At 39.1% G+C, this 26,109-nt stretch overlaps 1 protein-coding gene across 2 annotated transcripts in view; it reads right to left on the bottom strand.

Annotated features, from left to right (window-relative positions):
• Positions 1–579: 579 nt before the first annotated feature.
• Positions 580–26,109, bottom strand: part of cnksr1 (connector enhancer of kinase suppressor of Ras 1) — a 28,265-nt gene continuing 2,735 nt past the window's right edge. Inside the window, exons 3-21 of one of the 2 annotated variants that reach the window (XM_031758257.2) lie at positions 24,925–25,127; positions 24,697–24,781; positions 16,031–16,072; positions 15,772–15,891; positions 13,795–13,854; positions 10,627–10,695; positions 10,325–10,450; positions 8,722–8,837; positions 6,824–6,960; positions 6,464–6,591; positions 6,309–6,342; positions 5,128–5,303; positions 4,893–4,966; positions 4,549–4,620; positions 4,027–4,097; positions 3,633–3,694; positions 3,440–3,527; positions 3,032–3,216; positions 580–1,505 (exon numbers count right to left, since the gene is read on the bottom strand). In XM_031758257.2, coding sequence (XP_031614117.1) covers positions 1,065–1,505; positions 3,032–3,216; positions 3,440–3,527; positions 3,633–3,694; positions 4,027–4,097; positions 4,549–4,620; positions 4,893–4,966; positions 5,128–5,303; positions 6,309–6,342; positions 6,464–6,591; positions 6,824–6,960; positions 8,722–8,837; positions 10,325–10,450; positions 10,627–10,695; positions 13,795–13,854; positions 15,772–15,891; positions 16,031–16,072; positions 24,697–24,781; positions 24,925–25,127 — 2,289 coding nt within the window. In that variant the 3' untranslated portion in view covers positions 580–1,064. The remainder of the gene's footprint in view (positions 1,506–3,031; positions 3,217–3,439; positions 3,528–3,632; positions 3,695–4,026; positions 4,098–4,548; positions 4,621–4,892; positions 4,967–5,127; positions 5,304–6,308; positions 6,343–6,463; positions 6,592–6,823; positions 6,961–8,721; positions 8,838–10,324; positions 10,451–10,626; positions 10,696–13,794; positions 13,855–15,771; positions 15,892–16,030; positions 16,073–24,696; positions 24,782–24,924; positions 25,128–26,109) is intronic. The other variant, XM_031758258.2, reaches the window with a different exon arrangement.

Genomic DNA, 26,109 nt, shown 5'->3' with positions numbered 1-26,109 from the left:
CTACTTTACCAAGTCTTGGCAGTTATCTCCCACGCAGTTGCAGGAATTCACAAAACATCACAACACTCTTCAGTGATCGTTACACTCTCTTTTTTTTAATTGAGCAAGTGAAGGTTACAGTTTAAAGCAGCAGGGTCGCATGGGATGTCTTAGTACTTGGGAAGACATCACTTGTCTTAGTGCATTTACAGCAGATCCAGGCAACAGGTAATCGTGAAACTCGGCTGTCACGCAGCTCTTCTTTATCCTCCTAGGACCTGGCATCCACATTTTGGGTTGTCTAGACCACAATACTAAATTTCGCTCTACAAGGGCCTGATATCCACTTATGAGGACAGTAGGTGGATATCAGGCCCTTGAAGAGCAAAATCAGGTAAAAAGATAATTCTTTGTTTTACATTCATCAGGTCTCAATCAGCCCAAATAGCAAAGAGAAATTAAAAAAGCATGCCATGAAAGAGTTCAGGTCTTAGGAGGTTTAAGTTCATTAAATATAAAATTTTTGGTGAAGGGTTCTCATTAGGGTCATGAAGGGAGTTTGAAAAGGACTTGGTGTTTGTGGAGTAAAAGTTGTGTAAAAAATTATTCACATGGACCTTTATTAAGGTAATGTCAATAAACAAATACGTAGAGTATTTATAGTAAAACTGTACATACATATCACATTGCAAAAGGTACAACTTATATCACAAGTTTCAAGCAAAGTCATACTTGATGGTATCTTTAACCACAGAAGAAGAAGAAGAAGAAGAAGATGATGACTTTAAAATTATATAAATATATACCAAACTGAGACTGTGACACTTGGTATTTCATGTTCTCTTTGCTGTTGTAAACTCGTCATTTATCGAAATTTGTTTCCTAAACAAAAAGACAAACAAGTATGTACTGATGTATTTCACTGACATGCTTGATTGAAAATTTTTTGATTTTGTGGCCATTTTAACTACTCCTAATGGAAAAAACCCCTCTGTGCTGTCTCACATTGTTGCATGAAGAAAATCTTTCATTTGTCTGACATTATTAACTGTTATTAAACAGAGCAACTTTGAACTGGTGCGGCTTTAAATGAAGAAGTAGCTCTCTGAAGTGTCTCCACTTTGTGCCATTTCACTCAGCTGTTTGTTTATTGAATCCTGGAGCGAGCCGAGAGAGAGTTCTAATACTGGGCTGCTGTCTGTGCTCGGAGACGCTTGTGACATCTCCAGAAGAACATCAGATGGCTCTGCATCGACTAACTGCTCCCCATCGCTAAGGCTTAGTCTATATGCGCCTTCCGCCTCTGCGGCGGCTGTTTCCTTGGCAACAGTTTCTAGGGCAACCTCCTCAGTAGGTGTGTCCTGCTCAGGTGCATCGTCCCCTGCTTTGGAGGCCTTGAGCGCGACCAGTTTCTCAATTTCCTTGAACAGTTCCTCGTTGTTCTCCTTCCAGTGACGGTACTTTGAAGGTGTCAGATCAGAGTCGTCCAGGATCTTGTTGATCTGCTGCAACTCTGCTTCTTTGGCCTGCGGAGAAAAAGCAAGTCCAGTCAGCAAACATGCACATGAATTTTAATATCACCCTCTGACCATTTGAACACAAAAATCTTTCTGAGCAAGACAGTTTCTTGATAAAGTTTCATTCATGCGTCAAGATATTTCATAAAACTTCCACAAACACTTTACTTAATCAAGGAGTCTCTGTATGCATAGATATGTAATATTCTTTTCCTATATTTAGACTTCTGCAGTGAATATTTGTATAGCCGACGCATAAGTGGCCAACACTGCTATGTCTCAGTTACCTTGTGGTTATGTGGACAGTTTTACATGTAGTGCCAGCCACAATAGAAACACATAAAATGCTGGGACTTTTTTCCCCTCCTGGGTTCCCACAGTTTGATTTAAAAACTGAAAAAACAGCAGGAAATGAACATGAAATGTGTAGTTTTTTTCCAGGGAGGTGCATGTCAGGTTACGGCGTAGGGTTTCAGAGAGGTTTGCAGTTACAATCTACCTACGGCATAGACTTACTAGAAGTATAAATCACCCGTGATACTGAGTAAGAGCAGTGTTGAGTTTGAAGGTGTTTGGATGAGACCTTCACATTTCACAACATGTGAGGCGTTTAGGGAATATCTGTCATGCATACACCATCCATCACCACCGAGTGAATTTCAAGCTGTGGGAAACAGTGTGGTGCAGTTTTAAATAGGAGTGGTTCTACCCATGTCGTCCATGTTCCCTGCGGCCAAAGCGAGTTACTAAAAGTTGAGTTTTTAATTTAGTTATATAGCTCCTGCCAGAGCAACTTCCGATAATTAAGTTGCTTGGTTAATTCACCAGCTGAGCCATTTGTCATGCACTCAGTGATAAATTTACCTGCTACTTTCACAGCAGTCGTGTGGTGTTGTGAGAAAGGACCCAAAACGTGGGCACTGGCTGTGATGCGAAGGAGCTTTGTTGTAGAAGGTGAAAACAACAAAAGCGAGGACAGAACTAAACATAAACATAAACTGGGAAAACTAAAACAAAACCCGAAACCATAACTAACGGAATGACACGCAGGGAAAAACATACGGAGGTTACACGGGGGATGGTGAGCGGCGATGACACCGAGATTCCCCAAATAACACAGACAGAGCGATAATGACCACAGCTGAAACCACACTATATAAACACACAAGGTAACAAGGGAATGACACACCAGAGGAGGACACAGCTGAACCTAATTAGACATGAGAGACACAGACCTTCAAAGTAAAACAGGAAATTTACAAACTGTTTTACAAACACAAACTCAGGGACACGAACAGAGCACCAGGGGAGGACACAGGTAGATATAACAAAACACTAAACACAAGAACCAAAACCCTAAGAACTAACAAAGACACATCAAGAAATCAAAGATTAATAATACAAAACAGAAAACACTGGGTCACCGACCCAGGACCATGACAGCTTTGTGTATCAGTTGCTGGAGTTAATGCTGAATCGCATGGCTTTCCATGCAGACACAAGGAAAGGTAAGACTGGATAAGACCTTTCCTCACCTTTAGAGTGCTTTGCAGCGCTCGGAGCGTGAGTGCCTTTTCATTGATGATGGGATTCTTGTTGCGCCGAATGAATGACTTCCTGAAGTGGTCGTGCGTGAACGGCTGCTCGTGGCCGATCAGAGAAACTCCCCCTTCCTTTAGATTGTTTAGCATCATGCCCATCTCATCTACCTGACCAGGTTCTAAGAGAAGTGAGGAAACGCACAGGAAAAAAACACCCAGTTGTTGTGAACCATCTATCCAAAACAGGATTAAAGGTGAGTAAACAACACGATTAATCTTATTTACTCTCTGAGAATATTAAAACTTAATGAGCCTTAAAATATTAACACTCATTACGCTGTGATTAAAGACATTTTTTATTACTGAGAGAGCAAGAGAGAGGCAGTGTGACATAACAAATACCTGTTCCTTTGCTGCCCTCTGTTGTAGGTCTGGGTAATGGCGCCCTGTTTTTACCCTTAGGGAGAGGCAGGGTGCTGGACTGTACCTTCTGAGACAGATAATCAAGATAAATATGAAATGAATGCAATCTGGATGTGTATGTGCACGCTTTAATGATTATTTGTGAAATATTTAACTCTCTAACCGAGCTAACCTTGTTTTTCCTGCGGGGTGAAGGAGATGCTTCGCTCTCTGATTCAGTTTCACTGTAACACTCTGTTTAAAAATGAACACAGCTGTCAGTGTAATGCCATTACCTCAAATGTGAAGTACCATGACTGCCATTTGTAAATGGGCAAAGCTACAGTAATTAACAATAATGCTCTGTGTTACTAGATAATTATGAGACTACAATTTGCTTTTTTGCTCTTATTTTTTATGGCGAAAATATCATTATATCTACCATTTATTTGCTCAAGCAGGACACATCACGATGCATTATTGCTAATACCGTAGGAAATATATGGGAAAACATGACTTGTATTGTGCACATACAATTAAGTGATTTAGAGTAAACATTTTAAAGCATAAGAGAAATGTTTCCACACCTTCCTCCCTATCTGGGCCTTTGTTGAACTTCTTGTGCTTCTGTATGGCTGTAATCAGACAGTTTATCCATCTGATGAAAAAAAAGGGATAAGCTATGTCAGCAATAGTCATGCACATTTACCTAAACACTTTATTATTAAGTACTGTACTGGTCTGTGACGAGGTTCACAGCACTCACAACTGGCCTCCAACAGTCACCTGATCTCAATTCAATAGAGCACCTTTGGGATGTAAAAAGTAAAAGGGAGTCCAGCTTGATACTTGCAGCATCTATCTAATAAAGTGTCTCGTGACAGTATGTTGAGGATAACATCTTTACACAATGCATAACAGTCTCACTAGAGGAGCCTGAAAAAAGCAACCAGCAGGGGGCAGTGAACACCACCACCTGTTACAGCTTTACCACCTCTAACATAGACTTTTAGCAAAAGATGAATGAATGACTGCATTGTGTTAGAGCTGGTGCCCGACACAACCAGCCGATTGTGACATTGTTATATCATTACACAGTATGAACTTACTTGCTCATGTCACTGACATTATCCGCTGCGAAAATAAAGTTCTGAAATTTCGGGTGGCACATTTGGAATACGCTGGTAGGGAGAAAACAGAGAGAAGGAGGGGGGGTGTCACAAACATGAAGACCTAAATATGCAGAAACACATATTCACTTGAGAAATTTGCTTTCCCTTCATGTAAGTACCAATGAGACTGCTTTACACCTTTTCTTTAAGAAATTGTACAGTTTCCTGCATAAATATAAGACAAATGCCCCACTGTGTGCATACATAATATAATTGCAGTTTTAAACCATGGCTTTCCATTATGGCACCATTATGTGACTCATCACTGGGTTCACTCTTACTATTTTCTCTTGTGCTCTCCAGCGCTCTCTATGCCATAGCTGGATATATTAAGCAACCCCTCTGCCTTCTCCTCCTGAAATACAATTGAAGAGAATTAGACATACTGACAATTAGTTGAATGCAAAATATTTTGATAGTTAATACTGCATGTGGCACTAACTCAGATAGATCATGTGCTTCAGGTATTATACGAACTAACAGCAATGACGACCTTTTTCTTGATTTTTTGCTCACCTGTTGGCTCTTGTACCAGTAAATGTGAGGCCCGTTGAGCACGAACCAGAACCGTTGCCACTTCTGTGCAATGAAGACACTGCTCTCCTTTCTTTTCTTCCAGAGCCAACCGTCGCAGTCAGGGTGACTCAAGTCACGGCAGGACACACGACGCCGACTCATAGCCGTCGTCTTTCCTGAAAGACAAATAAGGAAGAGGAGGGAGATAAGGATCATGATAAGTGAACTCAATTTTTGGGGATTTCTTGGCTTTTTTGGGACTTTTGCGATGTCTGCAGTATTAGATTCTTTTAAAACTATTCCAGGAAATATAAAAGGACAGAAAATGTAAGATTTAATATTTAAGTTGATGCAGTTTTTATTTTGGGGGAATTCGACTTGATCTTTCTTTGCAATTCCAAGCACTGAATTCATGTTATTCTTTACTGCTACATTATTGCCACAGCAACTGAACCCTCTTAATCTCTGTATCGCACAGCTGAGTTGACTTAGTATCATCCATAAAGCTTCCAACAAACTCACATTGCTTCTCACATTTGAAACTGTGTTACACAGTTCAGTAACTGCTTAACCTTACATACTGTCCGCATCAGGTTTTCCAGTAACCTTTGCAGGACAAGTTTCAGGCACTCTACAGCTTTTAAGTGGAATAAATCATCCTCAGTCAGGACTTTTTTGTTAAAGCATCATTATATTTTACCTCTTGTATCTGTTTAGGCATGTATTTCTTGGCTATTTATCTCTTCTTTCTTTTGCACTGCTTCATTTTCATTGTTTTTATTTAGTCTTAGTTGTGTTTTGGACATGCTTATCATTCTGTGACTATTTCATGTGGCACAAAATGGCAACAACAGTTGCCTCGAGGCACTTTATATTGTGAGCTAAAGATACTATAATAATAATAATAATAGAGAGAAAAACCCAGTAATTAGATGGCCCTTTGTTAGCATGTGGTTGACGACAGTGGAAAGGAAAAACTCCTTTTTAACAGGCAGAAACCTGGCACAACCAGTCCATCTGCCACGCCTGGTGAGGGAGATTTGCTGTGCTCCTGGTCTTACAGACACTCTTCTATAAGCCATAAATTACAGAAGACTTATCAGTTTGGGGCTGACTTTGGCATTACAAAGACACTCCAGTGTTTTGTTTATTTTATTGCCCTATGATAAAGAAAATCGTACCTTTAGTGGAGGTCTTCTTACCATCCTTGTTCCCCTGAAAACATAACCAGACAGCGATCATTCAGTGTTTAAAAGCTTACTTTAATAAAATCACCATTAATTGCCTGGATTGTAACAAAAACAACTGTTAGTGAATGTTCTCCATTTCCCCTCACCGTGTGTCCCACCATGTCAGGGCAGGAACTGATGCTAGATCTATCCTGTTTGGTTCTTACAGGCGAGGGCGAGCGGTCTCTCAGGCGATTTAGTGAGAGCCTTGAACCTGTCAAGCTCTCTGACCCTGCTGGGAAACAGAATGAAGTTTCTAAATAAACCCACATCTTTGCGCCTCAGTTACATTGTGGTTTCTGTGCAGAAGGTCAAACGATAGTGAAACTATTACAGTGAAACATGCCATGATAATACACTTTGTGCGTTGTAATCAACAGTTTAAAATCCTTCTGAAAAGAAAAACACAAAGTAACTAAAATATAATCAATTATAAGAAAAGGTAAAATCTTGCAAATTTGTCTTACCTGGTGCCAAAAGCGTCCCCTGTCGGCTTTGATATGAAGTGAGCCTCAGATTTTCCTCAAGCTCCTTGTCTGAGGATATTTCAGATTCTTCCTGTCCCATGGGCTGCTGTTGCACCTCTGGCGCCTGAACAGCTCGTCTGTAACAAAATATATAGAAATATCAGTCAAAGCATTTGGGTTCCACTGATGCAGCATCTGGTATTATAAAATTAAAAGTCCAAATGCATGACGGTTTACAGAAAACAAAGGTTGAGCAAAGAATAAGCAGCGAAGAAATTAACCATGTCTCAAAAATGAAGATTTTTATCTTACTTTATATTCACAGTTGCCACATGTTGCTGATATAAAGTGAAACCTCTAGCTGGAAAACACTAACAGCACATTACAAAACTACAAGTCCTTAAAGAGAGTAATTTAAAGAGATAAAATATGACTGTATTTGCCAGTTTCTCCCTTTTTTCTTAGAAGCTGTTGTATATTAGAATGTGTCTGAATTATTTACAACCACAAGGCACCATCACCGCCCACTCCATCCATTTGCTAGAGTCCGCCTGCTCTTCATCAGCTCTCGCTGTCCCTGTTTGCCTCTTCATCACTCTTTTTCCTCCCATCTACTAATTTTTTCATGCGTTTTTTAATCTTTCTTCTCATCTCTTTTTTTTAACTCATTTCCAGTCAGTCGTGTGTTGCGAGCGCGCAGTGGAATTTGTGGCATTTGCAGTGTGACCTCATGGGAAACCTGCCGGGTGCTGGCAGATGAACAAGGTCAAAAGGGTTTCAGGGATGTTCAGCTCTGCTGAGTAAATGCTGTGTAACCAGATCAGTATTCAACTTGTTCTTACTGCTTTTCTCATGCATGTATGCAAACAAAGTGATTGACAATTTAAAAAAAAACGAAAAAGAATATTTAAATTCAGAAAATATTAGACACTTGGTAAAAAATTATTATTTTTTTTAAATCAGTTTTAGACATCTGTCTACAATTTTGCATATTTTATTCAATTTTGCGTTGTTTGCATTCTTGTTTATTTATTTTTTTAATCTTTTATTCTTGTTCTCACGCATTTAGGTGATGCAATGATACCTTTCTTAAAGCATTCTCACTTGTTGGGTTGTTAAATATGGCCAAACTATTTGTGGATTGTGCCTCAGGTGTATGCACAAAACCTTTTCTTTCCATAGAGAAAAATCAGGCCCCAGGAAACAGTTTAACACATACTGGAAACCACCGAGATGTTAATGTTTAAAACATGTTTTCATGTACATCATATCTGAAAACAAAAGTTTGGATTCTTTATCCTTTTGGGGCCCTGTGCCTTAATAAAGTGTTTTAAACTTTGTTGAGCAGTGGTGACATTATTGTGTTATGCTCTAAAATAAACCCAGAAAGGTCAAACGTAGTGCAATGTCAGAAAACACCTTCAAAAACACCAAAAACAGTTGTTAAGCTGAATAAAACACAAAGAAAGTAGGAAAAAACTAAATCCCACAAAACACAGTCGAAGTGTTTTTGGCGAGACAATAATGTGACAAAAAAACAAAACGCAACAAAAACAATGCTGAAGGAAAAAGAGCCACCCGTCTGGGAGCCATTGTTACTCTGCTGACTAATGTTACAGCAATTCTTCTAAGCGATTCCTTTTTAATGTTTACTGAGGGGGCAAATGCACATGTTCTAAATAGGGAGGGAGGAAGGTTTATATTTCAGGTGGGATTCCCCATGCATCCCCTCGGAAATCTACATCTATTACTCTAACTTTAAATGGAGCTTGGATTTCTTCTTGATGTTTATTTTAGAGACAAACCCAGGTGCTGCTGTATGGTTTAGAGTATTAAACATAAGTAGCAGTTATGATCAGTTCTATCTTATTAAAGGACAAGCAAATGAACGCCCTCACCTGAAAGACAAGGACCTGACAGATGCTGCCACTCTCTCGAGTAATGAGTGCCGTGGACCCTCTTCCTCGTCCTTTTCTTCCTCCTCTGACTTCTCCTCCTTGTCCTCTTCTTCTTTCTGAAAACACAACAGCGTGTGAGTGTGTAGGTTGAACTGTCTGCATTTAGGGGTCGGCGGAGGGTTAAGAAGCTGGATGTCACGGTAGACTCTAATTGCAACCTTCTCCTAGGCTCCTCTGTGGCTTAGCAGACGAGACGGCAACGCAAACAAACACACACACAGAGACACCGCGTGCACACAATTCTACACACACAGCCGGCGAAGCTCTTGGAAAAAAAGCAGGGCATCTTCTGAGCACAATATGGAGTTTATACACTCAGCTGATTCACATCTTTTAAATGTTTTTCTCACCCTATGCCGCCAGCTAGATCTGAGATTAGCACGGTGATGGTCACAAGGGGGGTGTGAAATGCTCACAGTGCGTGCGTGCTCGTTTGTATCAGATGCAGTGTGTAATTCAGGGTGTTGTTCAAAGACAAACAACAGTTGGCATAGTGACTATTGAGAGTGTGCGAGTGTTTATGGAAACAGATCCCAAATGAGGTTAAACGGAAATCAAAGAGGGGATTCTCATAAAAGAATCCCCCTGATATAAAACAATCAGGTTTCTAAGAGAGGATTTGACGCTCGACTCTCACCCCTGGATGTAATTATCCGAAAATGAACACAGACAGCAGACGGTTGAAAGCAGAATATTGCTGCCTTTGAGGTTTCTTCTATTTAGCTTCACAAATGATTAAAAGTATGAGCATGACAGAGAGGAGAAAAATGTAATTTATTAAAAATCTTCTAGTCACCGTGAGGGCGTAAAATGTGTCATAATAAATGCTGGCATCCAGTGATTACAGACAACCTTTTCCAAGCTTCTGAGAAGATTTGCTATAAAAATGGGAAGGTTTCATGAACATGAGATTTCCCCCATGATATATCTATAGTGTATTTGCCATAAATTTCACAGCTTTAATTTTGAGACTACGTGAGGAGAATGAAATCGTGACATTTTGTGGGGTTGAGCTTTCTCACGTGTGGCAAACAAACGGCAGGGTCAGACACATTCTCCCTACTGGAAATACTCTTGTCTCATTTAGGTGAAGCTAGCGCCCGGGTAGAGCGTACAGCTGGCAGGACACGGTGACACTCGCTGGCTGTGCATTCACAGGACAATTACCTTCTCTTTTCTCGCAGAGGCTCAATCAGACCTCACACAGACTTTGTACCAGAGAGCTTGCAGGGTAAAGACCATTAAAAATATTAGATCCAACTGAGCTGGACATTTGTGTTCTCACATACAGCTTCCGCAGATGTCTAGAGACGTTCAGGGCCACTGTGTGAGTGTGAAAGTAGCTTGAGACGCCATTGTTATAGATTTTGAAGTGTTATTCACAGGCCTTAGCATCATTTTCCTGTGAAGTCTGTTTTCCAAATTTTGTGGAAAGTACAAGCATTGTATAATATATAAAAAGGTAAATACATTGTTTTTTTGAAATTCACTGACTATTTTGAAGAAAGTTAGTGAGTGGAGGAGGATTTTAATGAGCCCGGACCTGTGTAGAGATGAGCGGGACTGAGTTGTTGCGTCGCACTGATCCAGGGATCTTCTTCAAGACGAGAGTCACTCCACTGGGATTCTCACGCAGCTTCTTCACAAGGTTAACTCTGCTCCAGCCCACCTGAGGCAGCAACACCGATGGTTATTTCACCGTGAAGGTTATTGTATAAGACACTCACAGCCTTTGCAGGAGGAGAACTGTCTCAGACTAACAGGACCACACACACACACACACACAAATATATATATAGTGCACAGCAATAGGCCCTTAAGTGCTGTATGTACGGTATCACTCACCACTATCTGATCATTGACTTGGATCACTTCATCTCCAGCCAAGACCTTCACGTTGGCATCAGTAGAGGGCTGCAGAAACAGAGAAAATCAACACAATCAACACATCTATATTTGATTTTAAACAAACCAGATATAGATTTCAGCAATTACATGATTTGTTTTTCACAGACAGCAGCATAAATTTGTAATTTGCGCTTAAAGTAGTTTATTTTGTTTTTTTGTTGTGTGATTTTATTCAGCCTTTGTGAGTAGACAGTCGGGGATAGGGAGAGTTCTTTTCTTTGTTTGGATGTTAGATTAGATACAATATAGTATTATATTCTATTCTAAACTATATTATTATAGTATATATATTATACAGGTGCAGCGACACAGTGTGCATTTCTATTAATGCTTGTACTTTTATTACATATTCCCCTATCCCCCTCCCACTTTTTTATTTTGTTTTTTTTTCTGCCTGTCCTGCTTTAGGCATTGTCAGACTGTACACCCCATATAACATAATAACTTTAATAAAAGTTATAAGAAATAAACAGATAAATGCTGAATACATAATTTAAAAAAAAAAAAAGATATAAAAGATACATTTTAGTGCAAAAGTCTTAAGTTTTACAATTCTTCAACACAGCTTGTAATTTCTTCAAGCAGCCTTCTTGAAGGACATTCAAAGCTCATCTTTGGATGTTTGGATGTTTTAGTTAACTTTTCACAAATTATTTTGTGAACTAAAAAAATTAAAAAATAAAATAAAATAAAAATATAGAGGTACTATCTTTACTTTTAGTACTTGTTTATCTCGTAAAGAAATCGCAGATGAAGCTTTGACGGACCTGTTTATTGAGACTATTGAGAGTCAACTTCTTTCAAAAGGTTTAGTTTTTATTAGAATATCTGTACTAACTCAAACTAAACTGTGCCTCCTGCATATGTGCCTTCATGGAATAAAAGGCTAAAACGAACATCGAAATTAATAAAAACTCAACAAAAATTAAACATTTTCAAGCAATAAAAACTGAACTGAAACAAGCAATGCAACTCTGGAAACTAAGTCAAAGTAGAATAATAAAAACTAATTAGAAAATACAAAACCATTAAAGCTCTGATCCACAATCACAGTTGACCTGTTAACCTAATCTCCTTCTCCATAAATTTCAAACTTGCATTTATCACTCCTTAAAACCGTTGATACTGATGTTCAATCCAGCTCTTGTGTATTATGGTTTACTGTAACTTTGAAAGACCTTCAGAAAACCTAGAGAACTATTGATCAAAACCACTTTAAAAATTAGTCTGGCTCCTTGGAAGCAATCTATAAAGTACTGTATATAGTAGTTTATTTCTATTTTACCTCATCATTAGAAGAGTACCAAAATAGCAAAGTGATCATCTATGTTTCTCCTCTAACATGTGTTCAAGTAACCAGACAGAAGTTGTGTTCATGGTCTCCTATCCTGGTACATTTAATTCAATATGATGCTATCAGTTTGTGAGGAATATTTCAACAAATTTCCATAAAATAATGTTTAAGGGTGAAACAACTAGACAGAAATCTCTATATCTGGACAACCCAATAAATTAAATGCATACAGCATCATATCTGTGCAAAAATCAAGCATTGCTCACTATGACTGAATAAAACTATAAATATTGTATGTGACTGCATTCATAATATAGCAAATCTGACACTAAATTCGACATCAGACAGTCTGCTGATATTGTGAAGGTCGATATTGTGATTATAAGCCAAGGCTCTGACTGTGCAAGGCAGTGCATGGATCCTTCCCACATTCATGCAGTTTATCTGTATTTGTGGACAGTGGCCATATCTCTTATTAACCGTCAGCCACAGCAATGTTACTAGTAGCAGGGGAGCCTTTGAGGTTGACATCATGGAAAAATAACATCTTCATCTTTCTGCCCCACTGGAGATCTCTCCTCCTCATCCTTTCACAAGCCCTTCTTATTTTCACTCATAAACACTCCCTCATACATTTTATAAGCCCCCGATACAAGGGATCTTTGGCTTTCTCAGAAATTCGTTCATCTGCGGCGCATCCATTAGATGATTTCATTTTTCTCAGAGAAGCTTTTATCCACATCAAAAGCCAAATGGTTACAAAGTAAAGCTAATGAAGTCCACTTTTGTAATGTAATGCACCACATGTACCAGATCTCCCTGTTCTTGTCTCCAGTTTCCCGCTCAGCTACAGACGGTATTTAACTGAATAAATGGGAGATGACAAATACATCTGACACACATAGGAAAATCCTGTGAGTCACAATGTGTTATAAACTTGTTTACATCCAGTCTTACTTATGGTTGGAACAAGCAGCCTTGTAGAGATTTAAAAATAAACAGTATGCCAGTATTTGCAGCACGAGGACTGATATTGGTGTCAGTTTTGGCGACAGTGAAGCAAGGAAAGATAAGCCAGCAGCTAAAAATAATACCTCACACAAAGTACTTCCAAGGGGATTTCTGGCTGGTAGAGAACTAATGTTTCCACAAGAAATCGATGAAAATCTTAATTTTATACTTTAACTGTGCAGATGAGAGGATAGCCCGATTTAGCAGATTCTGCATGTGACTTAAAAAAAGGAAAAAGAGGATGGTGTAGTTTTATGAAAAAAGATAAAAGTTGATTTTTAAAAGAAGAATCAAAAACAAGAAATCAGATGACACTCATGTTTTATTTTTGCTTTTTCACAATTGGAAATATACTTCCAGTTCCTTCTAGATAAGAAAGTCAGACAGAATTGTGCTATTCTGTCCTAAGCAGAACAAAACCTTCTGATAGAAGAAGTGTAAATGAGTATGAAAGTGTCAGCTCCTGCAAAAATATCTGGCAGAGCTCAGCATAACATGACGCTAGCATAACGATCCTTTTAAAGCAATAAATCACATCTGCTAGATTTTCCTGCACTTCTAGCCAATCAGTGAGTACATATATACATGAGTACATGTTAACAGAGCTGGTTAAGAAATATAGAGGAATTGTAAAGAATCTGCACGGGGCTCTTGTAAAGAGACAAACTGTTGACAGGTTGGTTTGAAGTTCACGGTAAGTGGCTTGCTTATGAGCACTTGTGAGCCAGTGATGGTTAACAGTGTGTGGTTTGATGGCTGAGTCAACAATGAGGAAAGAAAAATAAAGGCAAGAGTCTGACCTCAGCGGCAGTTCCAGTCACGTAGTGGTTGATGGAGTTGGTGGATGTTATCTCGATGCCCTGAAAGAAAGCAAAAAAAATTTATCACTTTTCCGAGTGATAAATTTATGAACTTTGCCACACAGAATGTCAATTTTGCACATCGCTGAATCAGAATGATTCACCGTAATGGACAGATAAATTTACTGCGTCTTCTTGCCGTCATTATCAGATTATGTACATAGAGATATTGGTGTCAGCCTCCACCTGTCATCCTGCTCTGACTGATCATTTTAATATAATGGGCGTAGGGAGAGACAAATAACTGCATTCCAGAAGGCCCTGATCACATAATAAATACTTATCACGACAGAAACTGTGGAAACATGAATGGAGTTGATCCATTTTTGACTAAAAAGCTCAAAAGTGATTTAATAATTGAAAGGCACATTGGTGCTCACATAGCCCTCTTCTACTCGGTTTGAGCTTTATTACTGCAAACCTCATTCACCCATTCACTTACACATTCATAAATGTGCTTTTTTTTTAAAGCCTGTGCACTTTGAACACACTCACATGGATGCATATGGGAAAATTCTTGGTTCAGTATCTTGCAGGCTGGAAGAGGAAGGAATCAAACCACCAACCTTCTGATTGGAAGACAACCTCCTGAGTCACAACCACCCATCAATAAATCAAATTATTACATTTATAGATACATTTAATAATTAAACACACTGTAGTTGTCAGTAAATACGCTCTAAGTGTGGATGAGAGCGATGACTAAAGTATAATGAAAGTGAGAATTGCAAAACGCAGCAGTAATTACGCGCCTTTATAATCAATGAAAGCTGCAAACAGCTTCATTGTTTAATAAATGTTTTCAGTGCTTATAAGTAAATAGTCCATTTTAATAATAAGCTTTTTTAGAAAAAGCCATATTTAGTTTCTTTCTAAAGTCCAAAAAATATAAATCTACCTATAATGAACACTAGGAGCCAGACTGAGTCACTTTCTCTTAGTCATGTACTGCAAACAGTCCCCACCTGAAATGCTTTTGCGCATCTTCTTTTTATCTTCACTTCGTAACTCACGACTCGCTCTCACCTTATCTCCTTTGTGACTGACAGAAATGTGAATTTGAGAATTTATTTTTTTGTGTGTTTTGGACTCGTGCGCATGTCATGACTTGAGCGGGTATACGTCATGCTGGCTACACTGAAAGTGCACAAATCATCATTCTTCCTGTCCCTCACTTCCCCTGGTTTCTCTTTTTAGTTCTCGTTACTCTTAATCTGTCGACAGGCAGAAAGCACCATTGCTGACGTGCTCCAATCAATTTCCCTCCGCCGAGGACAATCAGTTTTTGACGCTGGCTGTTAAGCACAAATCACAAAAGGGAAGGAAATTGGTTAAACGCATTTCTCTGTAGGGATTAAAATGAAACTAAAGGGACACAAGATTACGTAAATCACAAACAAAGACGAAAGCTGCAATTTTACTACTTGACTTTGAGGAAAAAAGAGGAGAAGCAGCACAAAAAGTACACAACTGAGATAAGGGTTCTCGTGAATCTAATGGGAACAGGTACAAGGAGAACCTTGAGTTAGATGGAAGAAGTGGTGATGATGATGGAAAGCACCGGCAATGATGAAGACAGGAAATGAATACTGAAAATAAAACTGCAAGAAAAAAGTAGGACAAAAAAGTGAAGTGAAGAAATAGAGAGATGAAGTTTGAAAAGTAGGAGACATGGATGATTAGGAAAATGGACCAGAGGAAGAACTTTAGTGAGTGAGGTTTAAATTCAAGAATGAGTATAAATAACTGGATTTAATGCACTAAATCTAAAAGTCGCTCATAACTCCTTAACCCTTTTTAAACACGTACACAGAGATGTTTTCCTTTGTGTGCCATTAGAAACAATACGTCTTCTCAGGAGTTCTAAATTCAATGAAGGCAAAAATTATAAAGTTATAAAGCGAAAGATGTCTTTACCAGCTGATCACCGGGTGACACGGGGATCAGTTCGACACTCTCCAGCTGAGCGGTGTGATTGAGGAGCTCTTCGGGGCAGCAGTTCAGGATCTCGTCACAAACCGCCACCAACTGACGGCACTGAGGAAAGAAACACGATGTATAGCGTGCCATTCAGAATATCTCATTTACTTCATATAAAACAAAGGAAAGCAAAACAGGTGAAATTACTCCGAGGCACAATGAAACGGACGAACATACAAATAAGTGAGAAACTTACGACAGAGATGATGTCCTTTTCTTTTTCGTAGCCAGTGCTGTTCTGTTGGATGAAATAAAAAAAATGACATGAGCAGAAGGCTGACCGAATGACACCCTGTAGCCTATGTACGACATGCTAATGTTATTGATTTGTGGAAATGGGACAGTTTGACTAAAAACCCATGTCCCATTTCCTCTTCACAGCATGAGTCAGGAAGTGAAAGGCCTCAGGTTTCTAGAGGACACAGAAGCATCTCTGGAGATCTTTAGTGTGTTTTTTCTGGCTTTCTAAAATGAATGAATGTTTGCTCTTCACATACAGACGCGTCAGTTATCTTTGGATCAGATCTGCACAATATTCTTGAGGATTTCTTTTAGAGTCCACCTATTCTGTTGTGTCATCCAGTTTTAAGCTTTATCTAATTTTTTTCCCGTAATTTTATCCTTGAACTTGATACCACGATGGCAAACAGGCCCAAAAAGGCCCCACACTGTATACATAAATGGCACATTTTTACCACAGCAGTCTTTATGATGTATTTCTCATTCACCTATTCAGCCATACTTGGGGCTGTGATTGGTGGACAACCCGCTGAACCACATGAGCCACAGCTGCCCTGTGCCCGTGCTGATATTCAGTTCCCCTTTCTTATACTAAACGAAATGAGTTTTTTCAATATAACTGAGACTTAACAATTTAAAAGGTCCAGTACTCGTGGGTGCACAGGATGTTTTTTTTTTATTATATTATAAAATTTGTAAATGGCAGACTTACAAAAAGAGATATTAGTCAACTCCAGCTATTTATTCGGTTCACGTCAGCAGATACTTTTTGTGAGGAGAAAATTGAAAATCTCTGACAAACATCAAAGTGGCCTTGGCCTTGTTTGCACTGTTTCATTTTTCAGATTTCTTGGCGTTATTACCCAGGAGTTCACATACTGTACTAAACAGTACACATTAATACATTTCTATCCAGAGTTGGTAACACACAGATTTGTAGCTCACAACTGTCACGCAAGATGAACCCATCTTTTAAGACAAATGCTGTCGTTTACTGTACACTGAAAAAAGAAAATAGGTGAACCAACTTAATTGAATTATTTCAATTGGTAACACCTAATTTAATTAAGTTCTTTGAAATGAAGTTAATACATAGAGTAACACAACTGATTCATCTAATGTATTAACTTCATTTCAAAGGACTTAATTAAATTAGGTGTTACCAATTGAAATAATTCAATTAAGTTGGTTCTTTTTTCAGTGTACATGAAACATTGCAAACATTATAATGTTAATGTTGCAAACAGATCATCTAAACACGCAAACATGCACGCACAGACATACACACAGTCAGTGTCACAGTTACTAGAATTCATGCGATAGATGTATGTTGCCTAATCTCTGGTTTCTGGGAGGAGGGTGTTAATAACGCCTTCCTATGAGCGTTCCTGCGAGGCAGCTGAGTAGTCCCGGGAGCTAAAGAAACAAGCAGAGGCTTTGAACGACGGAGGATGATGAGGGGTTAAAGGAGAATATGGCATATGTTTGCACACCATATAATATTCACTGAATCGACTAATGCCACACACTATTACTGCCCTAAGCTAATTTGCAATGGCCAGCAATGTGATGGGTTACATAAAGGATTGCAAGGGGAAACTAATCCCTGTGAAATGTAGTAAGGGATCAACAGTGAACACGGCTGGATTTCTGGGCTAATTAAAGGCTGTGACACAAGGCTGCAGGGAGAGGTACGACGTGATTACTGGCCAGTTCAACTGGTCCGCTTGTGCTTGTGTTCTCTGTCTGCTGCTATTCCCCATGGGGATTATATATACACCAAAACAAACCTAAAAAGATTTAGATATTCAGATCTTTATTTTGATCCCTACAGAGTCTTGTTATGGCACATTGCTTGTGAGTTAGGGTGCTTAATGTGTAATAAGCTTTTAAGTTGCTCAGGCTTAAATCACAACATAAACCAAAGAAAAGATGCATAAAGCAGAACATCAATGAGCGCCTTGTCCTAAAGCACAAAAGCGGCATCATGTGTAAGTAAGATGCGAACCAAAGCATTATGATTACCATAAAAAGGCATGATAGAAGCATTAGGAAAAAATAGATGCAGCGCTAATTTAAGCCATTTGCAGAAGTTTTACATGTCCCTCAATACCATCGCAAGAGGCATCTACAGCCATGCTAGCAGGCTTGATACTTTCTGCAGAGACATTTTACAATAATCTGTATAGCATCATTATTAACAATTATATTTAAATAGTTAGAGTATTTAAAAGTAGAATGGGAGGCAGAGCCTTCAGTTTTCAGGCCCCTCTTCTGTGGAACCAGCTTCCAGTTTGGATTCAGGAGACAGACACTATCTCTACTTTCAAGATTAGGCTTAAAACTTTCCTTTTTGCTAAAGCATATAGTTAGGGCTGGACCAGGTGACCCTGAATCCTCCCTTAGTTATGCTGCAATAGACGTAGGCTGCCGGGGATTCCCATGATGCATTGAGTTTTTCCTTTCCAGTCACCTTTCTCACTCACTATGTGCTAATAGACCTCTCTGCATTGAATCATATCTGTTATTAATCTCGGTCTCTCTTCCACAGCATGTCTTTATCCTGTTTTCCTTCTTTCACCCCAACCGGTCGCAGCAGATGGCCGCCCCTCCCTGAGCCTGGTTCTGCCGGAGGTTTCTTCCTGTTAAAAGGGAGTTTTTCCTTCCCACTGTCGCCAAAGTGCTTGCTCATAGGGGGTCATATGATTGTTGGGTTTTTCTCTGTATGTATTATTGTGCGATCTACTGTACAATATAAAGCGCCTTGAGGCGACTTCTGTTGTGATTTGGCGCTATATAAATAAAATTGAATTGAATTGAATTGGCTTCAAACAAACAGACACAGCTGAGTTTTTCAGATGCTGCCTGGTCGCTCCCTTCACACTGATGCTTTCAGTTTTGTAGGTATGCTCACAAAATATGTAATATTTTACCAAAACACATCCTTATTACAAACACAAGGACTCACCACTGCATTAGCTATGATGTGGTTGGCTGGAGATTGTTCACCTTATCTCTCTAAGCTCCAATAGTTACCAGCTACGCTCCTCCAAACAGCTTTTTCATGACCAGCAGGTTTAGATGGATTTGGGGAAAACAACATTTTCTTTGCATCTTTGAAATGGGATGCTCTGCACATAGACCTAACCTTAAACAAACCTTTATCTACTGCGGAACTTAAAAGCATCATACGAAAGAATGTAGGAGGTGTGGCTGCTTTAAAAAGCTATGTGTTTTTCTTTGTTGTGGGTACTGGTACAGGATATTGTATATTGGGCAGCAAATGTTTTACATTTTTAATGTTATCTATATTCTTTCTAATTTCTCTAAGTCGTCTTCAGGAATATTTCTCCAGGCTTTTTGAAGTACATTCAAATCTCTTCTCTGGATGTTGGCTGCCTTTTTGTTTCATAACAGAGCATCCACTGTGTTTTCCAGGTGACTAGAGACTGTCTGTCTGTCTGTCTGTCTGTCTGTCTGTCTGTTGTCACTGATTTTTCTTATTTCTTAAGGACATGGTTTTCAGATATTGTTCATCTGCTGTAGATACTATAGTTTTTAAGGCCTGTCTTTTCCTCCACTTCTTGAGTTTCCTTAGATTTTTAAGGACACACAGCACACCATGCTGATCCTGATAAGCCAGATTTTCAGATAATAGCTGTGAGGGAATAACTTTGTTGGTGTAAAAATACCAAGTACAAGTACATTTCATTTGACAAGATTCCATTAAGTTTAACATTGTAAATTGTGCTTAGGTCAGCATAAATATTTTTTGTGCATATAAAGTGCATATAAATTAATGTGATTTTGCAACAAGCTGCTTGTAACAAAGTACCTAAAGATGCGATTATAAACTGATTCTCTGTTAAGTTGTCTGTATTGTGTAGACACAACATTGTCTTATCCCCTAAGTTAGGTGTCATTTTATGCTTGAATGACTTTTATGTCCATGTTGCCCAACAAAACAACACAAAACAAAGAAAAATCCTCTGAAAATCCTAGAGAACTGTTGCTCAAGAAATGCAAGAAAGTCTGCTCCTTGGAAGCAAAATATAAAGGCATTATGGATGGCTTAAGACTTTAACTTAACATATTTGGGACCCTGAGGGTCTTGACTATGTTGGTAGTGGCTTGCTGTGTAGTTGATCGTACTAACAGACAAGTCTTCACATGCTTTTTTGTTTCTACGAGTGAATTTTTAGAATGGAACAGAATAGAATAGCTCTTTATTTTCATTGTACATGTACAACAAAATTATGGTATTAGTATTGATATTATATGGTTTTGGTGTTAGTAAATCATTATTGTTTTATTGATATAATTAGCAGATATCAAGCAGATACCTGTGTCTGCGCATATACTCATAGGATTAATGAATGCACCTTTCAAATCAACCTGGCTGGCTTAGCTAGTAACCTGTAACCCAAATTGATGCTTCAACATGGTGCAGACCAGTAGATAATCGAACTTTGGCTGCATCCATCTTTAGTATGACAGCCTTAAATTTAGTGTAAACTCAGGACAGGAACTTAATTTTATTTTGTACAAAGCAATGGTGTAAATAGCAACAGTATGCGGTTCTAATTTGGTGCCACCTTTTACCACACATTATTGGTTCTGCATTTGGTTCTTTCCTGTAAAAAAAATCTCACCATAGCTTTATAGAAATGTGGTAAAAATAAAGCCAAACCCACGCCTCTGCTTTCTGTTGTATTTAAAGTCACGCCACAGGTTATTTCCCTTCAGCAATGCAGTCTGTTCTGCATTCTTTTCTAGCTCTGCCAGAATAGGAAATGACACACATCTTAGGTGGGCGACAGGTACAGTGCTGTGAAACTCAGCTGGGCGTGGTGGGAAAACAAAGACCACAAACTAACATTTCTCACTGCTGGTATCACACTACGAATCAATTACAGGCACCAAAACTGTATGCATGGGCGTGTTTGTGCGTATAGAAACAATGAATCATCCTTTCTAACATAAGTAAAGTGAGCATTGAAATGACGAATAATTATTACACATGTATAAAAAGAATATGAGAGCATGTCTGTGACCTGACAAAGAAAGAAGCAGAGGAGAGGAAATGAGATAAGAGGGAAGGGGTGAAAACATCAACGAAAACAGAACAAGATGCCCTGAAACAATGAAATTGATGCAGGTCTATAAACTGAAAGTTTGCCAACAAAACACAGCAATGGCACTCACTAACTTTTGAGCAACAACAAGTTTATTCTGCAGCCAGATTCTCAAGCCTGACCTTTAACATTACTCCAACTATAATAGTTACAGATTAGCCACAGTGTAGACATCAATAAATGGTAGACAATCCCAGTTAGGAAGAGCAGCAAACTTTAAAAAAAAGAGACACAAATCTTTCTTCATCTCACCTTTAATGAATGAGAAGAGTAGTTTGTAGCACGGACAAAAAAAGATGAAAATTACTCATTTCAATACGCCGCCGCACTGTTCTGCTGCAATACTGCGCTTAGTGCTGAGCTGTCTTGTCTTGTGGATCATGGTGTGTGTGGCCCGATCAGGTGCTGAGCTAACTTTGGAGCAACATCCTGTGCCTTAAAGCTGTTTGCTCCATAGTTGTCTAGGAAACAATGACACGCTTTTATGTGGGTGTAACATTCAGAAAAACAAGAATGGGCACAGCCATGCATGGGCACACACAATACGGGAGGCTAAAACCAACACACAAACGACAAATGAGATGACAGGAATGTACAGTATGCTCAACATGGACTGTTGATTGGAGCCTGTGTGCAACCTATTACAGATCCTTGAAATCTACCAAACTTTACATCAAAAGTCTACTCAAGATCTCTTGAGACAGACCTTTGCTGCCTCAGCGTGCATGTTTACATACTTGGACTACCCCTGTGTTAACCACCGGCTCACAGACTTGCTATAAAAAGACTGGAAGACAACTAGATTAGATCTCTTTTACTCCTGCTGCTCTTTTCCTTGTTTCTGTTTTTTTCCATACCTTTTTCCAATTCTGGTCTTTTTGGGATTTCTCTTCTACTCTTGTTTTTTAACCATAAAAATACCACAAGCTATAGTTTGACAGCTCTCATGGATGATGACTTTTCCATCCTCTTGCCAATTCATCCTGAGTCTAATTCCGGTGAGCAATACGATCCCATTGCTAATTTTAAAGATGAAGTAGTTGCGTTCTACAATTCGTTTTATATTATTATGTGCCTGCTTTAAAACACAAGAATAAAAAATAAAAATAATTAAATAGATAAAAACAAAAGGGTGTACTCTGCCTCTCGTCCTTTGACAGCTCGATAGGCTCCAGCCACCCTGCGACCCTAATAAGGGTAAGCGGAAAAGGATGGCTTAAATATCACTTAAGCAAAGATGTTTATCTGAGAAGTGCATAGTCCTTCAATGGTTAAACATTAAAATCTCTTGAGTAACACCTTCACCTTGATGTTCTCATGTGAAAGGCACTATTAAAAATCTGACTGTTGTTTTTCCAGCAGAAATGGAATTCCAGTTATATTCACGTACCTTTTTATAATGAATTTCCCCAGTTCATCGCCACCAATTTCAACTTCTCTGTCCCTCTCTCTTTGCTTGCTGCTTGGCTGCTTCAAAGCAAACTGAGCCTGTGCTACTGTGAAAATCAGACCTGACAACTTTAGTGCGGCATCTTCAATGACACCAGCTGACTACTGACCCCAAGCACCCTCAGGGTGAGAGAAAAGAAACACGTACACACTTAAATATACACAAGCACACAGGAAATAAGACTTTTTTTGGTGCGAAGGATGTGGTTTGGCTTCTTTAAAAGCCCTTCTTTAGAACAGACGTCATGCTAAAGTGTGGCCTCCTGACAGGACAGTAAATGCCACGGGGTGGGGTGTGTGATACCAGCCGAGCCTGAAGCAAAATCTTTGGAAATGCTAGTCTGTATGGATGCTTTTAGCGATGCTATGCTGCTAATGCGATTGCAGCAGTACAAGAACCTTACAATTAATCTCCCAAGAGTTTTCTATCAAAACAGTTGATATTCAGCATTTATACAGTAGATGTGGCTGATATTTAAGAAGAGGAACCTGAAACATATGTCATCCTGTTTTCTGGTTAACACATAAGCCCACTAATAATTTCCTCACATGCGTCTGACCTTACTTCACAAATTACTCTCAGCAGCTCTGAGCAGTTTTATATAAAATAACACCTAGCTTCAAAACACCTGATTATATTCAAAATTTAAAAACAGGAACAAACAAAAGCCCATCGATAACAAACGGTGATCAACCGGACAATGAAAGAAAACAACAGGGGACGACGCTGATTCACCTCATAGGATCAAAAACATCCTTTCAGAGTCAAGAATAAAAATCAATCCTAAATCCATGCTTCCTTCCTTGCCTTCTGCTCAATGAAGCCCATTAGGGCAATGTCCTGTTTTCTTCACCCCAGACATTGATTTTTAACTACACCAGCAGAAAATACACTTGCTTTTATATTTAAGCATATGAAGAAGGTATTTTAAGCATTCAAGCAGAGAAAAAAACACAAGAAAAAAGGATCAACATGTGGAGAGTTATCCAGTTAAAGAGATGAGAACTCTACCTGTCGTGATGGCCAGGTGTCCAGGAGCTTTAAATAAACCTCTCTAAATACTCAGAGTCCTCTTTCAGCCACAGCTTCTCTCTACTGCTTACTGTCTCTGTATCTCTCAAATTATCTTCCATTCATGTTATCTCTGGAGCTCCATTTTCTTTTTCTCCTCTTCTCTTCTCAACTTCTGCCAGGCTATTTATCTCTAATGTCACCACAGTGCCCAGCTAATAACTTTTCTCTGCTTGTTGCTCTTTGTAGCGCGTTTATCAATACACACTCCCTCAGGAGTCAAAAGTCATTTAGCAGCGGTGGTGCAATCCCTCTCTCAGTCTCCTCCCCTTTCTCTCCCATACCCTTTGCTTCCCACTCAGCTCTTCCCTCCCTCCTTCCTTCCCTCCCACAGGCACAACAACATATCCAGGCCTGCCTTCCCTCTACCTGCGAGCACATTTCACCCACCTTTACATGTATCCTATTCTAAATATTCCTTCTCCCCACCGCCTTTTCTCTCAATAGCACCCTGCCGGGGTAAACACAGACCAAACCAAGCCGTTCATTTTGCCAGCCCTTTTAACCTAAGCGTCTTCAAGTCACAGCTGCCTCCAAATATGCCAGGAATGTAAAGATAAAAATTGCATTACTCGGGCTAAACTGAGGAACAGGGAGTGTGTTTGTGCTTCTGGCTTTCTCGTTTGGGCTTTAGGGGCTGATTTGAAAAAATAAATAAATAAATCACACAACAGGTTACAGTTCCCCTTTGGAGGTTTATAGTGTGCATGAGAGTGCTGTTGGAAACATTGTTCAGTAGTGTTTGGTTCCTCTTAAAAGTAAACACCTTGTGTGGACTCACGAGCACATGTGCTGTGAAGTACTTGTGTTCAGTTCTCTGTATTGTAAGAGCAGACAGCTGATAAAAATATAAATTGTTTTTTTGTTTAGTTTGTTTGGTTTCTTTTACTGCAATAATGCCGTTGTAAGCCACTCACAAGCTCATGCTGAGACTTTGATGCAGTTATTTAGAAAAAATGGGCCTACCTTGTGCACAATGTCTCCCAGCTCTTTGCAGTAACTGAATATGTTCTTGGTGGTGGTGTATGAATTGAGCTGGGAAAATTGATATCTGAAAAGAAAATGATTGCAGTTTAAATAGAAAAGACTCTAAAAACCAGAATATGCTTAAGAAACAGCAGGGGACATTCCTGATTTGCAATAACTTTAAAACTTAAAAATAAAAAAAGGTTAGCTTGCTTTCTGTTTACAGACCTGTTGAGCAAAGAGAAGAGGCCTTTGGCTGAGGCGATGAGTTCCACTACGAGATGCAGAATGGTGGGAGTCAGCTTGATAGTGCGCCGTCCGTCGTAGCTGTTGAGGCGCCAGCGGCCCTGGATGCCCATCTGTAGGCTGTGAGCAACAGCGCGGAGCTTCTCTATCAGACCACGTAGGTTCTCACCGCCCATACCATAAGTCTGGACATGCACAAAAAACACACATCCAACTAGTACAGGGCCTTTTTCACTCAAAAATACACTGTGTTACATTGATGATGATATTGGATGTTTAATTCTTCGTTCCGACTGTCCCGTTACAGTTAACACAATATATTGCTTAAGATACATTTGATATAGTGTTCACAACATGTCCCTTTGACTCTGAACTGGAACCTGCTGTGTGTAGCACATCGGCCCCCCGCTCTCTCTTCATTTCCTGTCGCTTCTATTCGGTGTACTTTTGAACAAAGCCAAAAAAAATGCATCTAAAATCCTTAGAACTCAATCCCCAGCATGTCATTTCAATATAGCTGTGGGGAGAGAGTTCAGAGAATTCATTATACAGACTTTTTTCTTGGTATTGTAGCATGAATAATCAGCAAAGGCTGTGCAACCTGCACAAAATACAGCATTTCTTGTTGATGGAAAAATGTGTGTTGTTTCCTACTTTGTCTTAAGATATGTGAAAAAGTGAACATATAAATTACTGCTGCTTAACATTTACTACCAGCAGGACAATTGAATTGTTTATAACCCAATCAGACCTCTCAGGTCATCAGGTGCAGAACCTTTGACTATTCCCAGAATTAGATCCAAGTGTGGGTGCTTTCAGTTTCTGTGGTTTTGTTCTTTGGAACAAGCTGCCCGCTCATCTGACCTGAGGTCAATTACAACAGTATCTACATTCAAAGACAAACTTCAAACCTTTTATTCTCACAGGGTTACACTTCATGACTCTGTGTGTGTATATTTTATATGTAATCTTTTGTCATGGTATTGATATTGTGTTATAGCAGTTATGAAAAAATGCATAATGCAATGTCTGTTTTAGCTATTTTAGCAATTGTCTGAGCGATTATAAAGAACCATAATGAGTAATAAAAAAAAATTCCATTAAACACCTGTTTTTCATAAACTGCCCACATGGATCTAATCCACCCAGAGCAATTAAAAAGAAGCA

The sequence above is a fragment of the Oreochromis aureus genome, linkage group 19 (assembly GCF_013358895.1).
Source record: "Oreochromis aureus strain Israel breed Guangdong linkage group 19, ZZ_aureus, whole genome shotgun sequence".
Taxonomy (NCBI): Eukaryota; Metazoa; Chordata; class Actinopteri; order Cichliformes; family Cichlidae; genus Oreochromis; species Oreochromis aureus.
This window is presented reverse-complemented; position numbering and strand designations above follow the sequence as displayed.